General features: G+C 58.9%; 1 protein-coding gene across 1 annotated transcript in view; it reads right to left on the reverse strand.

The window, feature by feature from the left end:
- The window catches only part of CRHR2 (corticotropin releasing hormone receptor 2), a 29330-nt gene extending 24491 nt beyond the window's left edge, over positions 1–4839 (reverse strand). The window contains exons 1-2 of the mRNA XM_011384612.1: positions 4737–4839; positions 4451–4576 (exon numbers count right to left, since the gene is read on the reverse strand). Coding sequence (XP_011382914.1) covers positions 4451–4576; positions 4737–4839 — 229 coding nt within the window. The remainder of the gene's footprint in view (positions 1–4450; positions 4577–4736) is intronic.
- Positions 4840–5482: the final 643 nt, after the last annotated feature.

The following is a 5482-nucleotide window of genomic DNA, read 5'->3' on the forward strand; positions in this document are numbered from 1 at the left end:
GGAGACACTGAGAAAGACAGACACGTAGAAACGGCGAGAAAATCTGCCCAGAGCCAGAGCCAGAGCCAGAGCCATACATGGAGAGAAATGGAAGCCGACACAGAGGCAGGGAGACAGAGAGACAGGGACGCACAGAGCCGGGCTCAGAGGCGTCGGAGCAGAATGGCGGGCGGGAGGAGGAAAAGGAAAGCCAGTCCCCCTTCTGGCCAGACCCCTGCTGGGCTAATCCACTTCCCATCTCCCTACAGACAGGGACCGAGGCCCGGGAAGGGGATGAGACTTGCCCTGGGTTGGGCTGTGTATGAACATTATGACAGTTTGGGTGGCCCAGGATTTGAACCTGCTTTCCATACAGGCTCGGGGAACCCTGGAGGGGAGGCGGAGGCCACCTTCTGCCATTAAGCTGAAATGCCAGGTCCTCGCCTTCCAGGCTGCCTTGTAGCTAGAACTGGAGTGTGTGGTCCAAACTCCACGCATTCCACTCACCCTATTACATGTATTTCCCTTGAGAGAATTCTTGAGAGAATTGGTGAGTTGGGGGCCCACAAAATGGAGATGGGGAGAAAGCCTCCTAGGGACCACTGCGGGAAACTGGAGACCCCAGGATAGTGGTGGCATGGGCTGGTAGCATTGTCCATTCACAGAAAGGGGAGGTTCCCTCACTGGGCCAGCTCTGCCCTGAGTTCTTGGCTAGAGGCCCTCAGTCTGGTTCTCTAGCCCACCCAGTGATTCTACTAGCTCCCTGATATTTCTTCAGCAAATCCCTGTTTCACCCAGCAGAGTTGCTTTCTGAGAGGCAGCAGAGCCTGGCTTAGAATCCTTGTTCTGCTACCAGCTGCGTGACTTTGGGAAAGTCACTTAACTTCTCTGTGCCTTATTTTCCCCACGTGGATAATACGAAGATAATATTATGTCTCTATCGTTGGGTGAGTGTAAGGATTAATGAGTTAACACAGGTTAAATGATAGTATAGACACGTGGAACCTGGGCCACTGAAACAGCAGCCTAGATGGTAGGGAGGACCCTGGAGGGGACTTGGACACATGGACGCTTGACTTGGTTCTGCTACGGAGCAGCATATGTGACCATGGATAAGTCCCCTCCCTTCCTCTGGTCATTGCTGCATTTGGCAATAGTCCCTGGTTGAGAATAATCAAGGCTCTGACCTGGCCTCCCCAGCTTGCTAGATGGAACTGGTGGCTAACCACACATCTGAGAATTCTCGAATACTTTGTCTCCAGCCCTCAGTGCTCTCCTGGGCTTTTTCCCATCCAGCCAACTGAGTTCTAGACATCTCTACTCAGATGTCCCTCCGGCTCCTCAGAGTCAGCACATCCCCAACTGTGTCCAGCATGTTCCTGTATTCCTGGTGTCCTCCCTGATCCCCATCCCCACCCCACCCCAGTCTTGTCAATTTCATCCAACCCTCTTCTGACCCCCTGCAGGCTCCACTTCACCTGGGCGAGCTGAGGTAGCCTCCTGACCCTCCTCTTGCCTCCAGAGACTCTGTGCCCCACAGCTGAGCTCCTCTGCTCACGAGCCCCTGCCGGGACTCCCCGACTCCCACGCCCCAGTGAAGTCCCCTGCAGTGCCCGCGCCATCCGACCAGCATCCACCCACCTGTCTCATCTGTTTCTTCCTCCTGCAACCTGTGCTCCATACAACACTCACCAGTCCCGAGGCACAAAGCACGGTCCCATCTCCTCCCCTGTACCTATTATACTTTAACCTGCCAAACTCCCGTCTGTCCCTAGAAGTCCATCTCGGAGGGCTAAGCCTTCCTTGATCCTGTAGGGTGGAGGCAGGAGTCTTTTTCTGTACCTCTCAGCTCTGCTGACAAACTGTCTCTCATGGAGGAAGTACCGCCCGTAGTTAAAAGTGAGGGCTGTGGAGTCCCCTGCATGGGAGCTGACCATAACCTTGAAAAATTAGATCATGTCTCTGAGCCTCAGTTTTCCTCATCTGCAACATGGGCATCAAAGCAGTACATATCGCAGGGGCCTTAGGGAGGTAGGGATGAGTGGGATCGTGTGTGCAGAGTTCTCTCCGTGGCAGCTGGCACATGGAAAATGACCCCCATTTGGAGCTTTATGGAAGATTCTCTATACTCAGGTGAGTGGATGAAAGTCCGCGGGGACTAATGTCTAAGCCATTATCCCACCTGGCCAATGACCACGCGCTGAAGAATGAAGCTTCAGGGGGAGGGAGATTAGCTGTAGCATCACAAAATTGGGCATGAAGGGGAGGCAAGACCCTTCTTCCTCTTTCCCCAGGCTTTCTCATAGGAGCTGTTTTCCTGCCTGTGTCTTTTCTAAAGAAAGGATCCCACTGAAAAGGCAAACATAACAGGAGGAAGCAGCAGCCAGGAGGCAGAGGAGGAAGAAACGCAATCACAGCATTTCCATTGCTATTAGCTGGCGCACTAGCTAATGGCAATGTTCTTGTCCCCTACGCTCCTCCCGGTCACCAGCAGTTACAGGGCGGGCAGCACTTTGGTCCAAATGAAGAAAACTGTTCATCAGAGACCAGGGACACTGCAGTCGCTAGCCTCAGTGGCTCCTTGGTCTTTTTTGGCTTCTCGTTTGATGTGATCAGAGTGGTCCGGCGCCTCCTTTGGGAAGTGTCCCCCGCTTCCCTTCTCCTCGTATCCCACGGCCTCTGCTTCTCCATCACGGCATACGTCACTCTGAATTCCTTTCGTCTGTTGCAGTCGTGAGCGAGAGCTCAGTGCCAGTGCAGTGACCGCCTAGTAGGTGTTTAATAAACTGACTGAATAAATACTGTGCTCAGTGCTGCCATGAAGAAGAGACCCAGCCCTGCCCTCAGGGAGCTCCAGGCTGGTTGGGGAAAATAGGGAACAGCCCGGGCTGGGACAGGAACCAGAGCAGAGCTCCCTTAGGTCCACAGGCTAGGGCTGAGATGCCTCATCACCTCGCTCAGTCCTTACTTAGTCTCTGGCAGTCTGAATCAGGAACCCTGAGCTCCACTGCCCCACAGCTCACAGCTCACAGGATCCTAAAAATAGTTTTGTAATCTCAGGATGGGGAAGGAGCATGGAAGCCGTTCCTCCTGCTTGCATACCTCCCAGCACCTTGCTTCCAAGCACGGAGGTGCGTTTTAATCACAGACAGGAAGCATGTCCTCAGATGATGCAGAAATCTTCCCAAGCGGCCTTACTACCTCTACCACGCCTTTCACTGGGAGCGCCTCTGCTGTTGGACTCTCGGGAGCCCAGCTGCTCCCTGGGCCCACCAGACCCCCGCTGGTGCAGACAGCGCAGTGTCACTTAGCATCCGATGCAGGCACCGCTGTCTTGCCTTCTAACATCTCTCTAGGTGGAGGCCTTAGGCTCTGCGAGCTTGGACAGGTGTGTGTGTGTGTGTGTGTGTGTGTGTGTGTGTGTGTGTGTGTGTGTGTGGGGGGGGCACGTGAGCAGGGGACTGAGGAGCTGTGCCACTGTTCAGACACAGATGTTCAGAGGGAGTTTGCTATCATGTTTCCAGGATGCTTTGGATACCCTCCCTCTCAGGAGACTCTCTGCTGGTGGGCTGGGGCTGGAGGCGAGAGCGGCCCTTCAGGGAGGGCCAGTGATTGCTGCCCTGCAGCCTCACAAGACACTCCCACCTGGCTCCCATCAGACCGTCCACAGGGCATTGACTCAGGCTCCCCCCACTCCCAGAGGCTGTACTGAAGAACCCCACCTGGAGGCTGGGTGGCTCCAGCTGCCATCTTCCCCAGAGTGTCTAGCCAGCCAGTGCTTTGCCAGGAGAAAGAAGGGTACCATGGGAGGTGAGGGGTGGTCCTGACTCAGACTCTATGGATCATCCGGGCGCTGGAGTAATGCTGCCCAAGGCCCCCGGCTCGCAGCCCAGAAGGTTGCGATGTCCAAAGACATCTTGAGAGGGAGAGGCGACACCCCACACTCTGGCCCAGAAGCATCTGCGCACTGCACGCTTCCCCAGCACAAGCGCTCACCCCATCTTTCCTGCCTCCTGCCCTCCTCCTTTCCGGTAGTCAAGAGCCTGATCATCGCAGTCGCCCCGGGGGTTGGGAACCTCGCATAAGCGTCCCCTGTCCCCTGGAGGCGGGGGAGGTGGAACTGGCTAAACAAAGAGAAGCCCTAACGAGGGAACTTCAGGCGCCCAGGGCACACAACGCAGAAGAGAAGCGTGCCCTCAAAAGGAGTGAGCATTTCCTACTCCCCTTCTGGGTCCTCACTGCACGGATCACGGGAGTCGTGGGCAAATCACTACCTCCCTGAGGTCTGATGCCGCAGTGGGTAGGGGCAGAGGGAGCGCCCCCCGACATGACAAGGGGTCCTCACGCGGGTCGGACGGTGGCGCGGCCCTCAGAACCCCTCCGACGCTGAGTCCGGGGCCCTCCCCACGCCCTAAATCGCCCTTCCAGGAGGCGGGCTGAAAGCCCGCGGCGGAGGGTCCCGGGCACTCACTGCTGCTGTTGTACTTGACGCCGTTGAAGTACTCGGGGCACGGCCTCTCCACCAGGGCTCCGGCCGCGCTCCGGGGCCAGCACGTCCCGATCTGGTCCAAGGTCACGTTGCAGTAGGAGTAGGGACCTGGCGACGGGAGAGAGAGGAGCGGGACTCAGAGGGCGTGCAGGGGGCGCGGGACGCCGCGGGGCGCCGGGCGCCGAGCGCTCGGAGAGGGGGGACCTGGGCGCACCCAGCGCCCGGGAAAGGAGCCGGAGCCGCCTGGGTCCGCGCGTCTCCTGCCTACCCTCGGGGTCCAGGGCCAGCGCCCAGCCGTCAGAGAGCAGCTCTTCGGCCAGCGCCAGGCTGCAGTTGGCCTCCAGCAGGCTGTGGAGCAGCGCCGCGTCCATCGCGCCCCGCGGCCACGCACCCACAGGGAGAGTGAGCGCGCGCCCGGCGTGGCTGCGAGGGGCCAGGTGCGAGGGTGAGCGCCGGAAGAGCGCGAGGCCCTGGCCCTTGCCCGCCCAGCCCGACCTGCCGGGCAGCCTGCAGGTGCTGCGCCCAATCGCCCGCAGCCGCCAACTCCGGACCTTCGCGGAGAGAAGCTAGGAGCGCACGGCGCGGCCGGTCCACCCGCGCGATCGCGGCCAATGGCGGCGTCAGGGGGCGGGGCCGGGCGGCTCCTCCAGCCCCCAGCCCGGGGCCCGGCCCGGAGTCCGCCTGCTCAGGCCCCCGCGCGGTCCAGAAGAAGGCGACGGGGACAGAGAGCGTGAAACTGGGGAGCCGGGATGCCCCGTCCGAGGGTCCCAGACACCCAACTGCAGGGGTAGCAAAGCAAAGCAAAGCAAAGCAAAGCAAAGCAAAGCAAAGCAAAGCAAAGCAAAGCAAAGCAAAGCAAAGCACGCCCACCGCTCGAGGAACGCACGCCGCTTCCCTAACAGAGAGCCAGAGTCTGCAGCTTTGCCGCCTGAGTATGTTTTCCCTGACCGCGGACACTGGAGGGGGCCGGCAGTGGGGACGGAGAGTCCAGGGAAGCCCCATTGTGGCCGAAGG

The sequence above is a fragment of the Pteropus vampyrus genome, unplaced genomic scaffold (assembly GCF_000151845.1).
Source record: "Pteropus vampyrus isolate Shadow unplaced genomic scaffold, Pvam_2.0 Scaffold598, whole genome shotgun sequence".
Taxonomy (NCBI): Eukaryota; Metazoa; Chordata; class Mammalia; order Chiroptera; family Pteropodidae; genus Pteropus; species Pteropus vampyrus.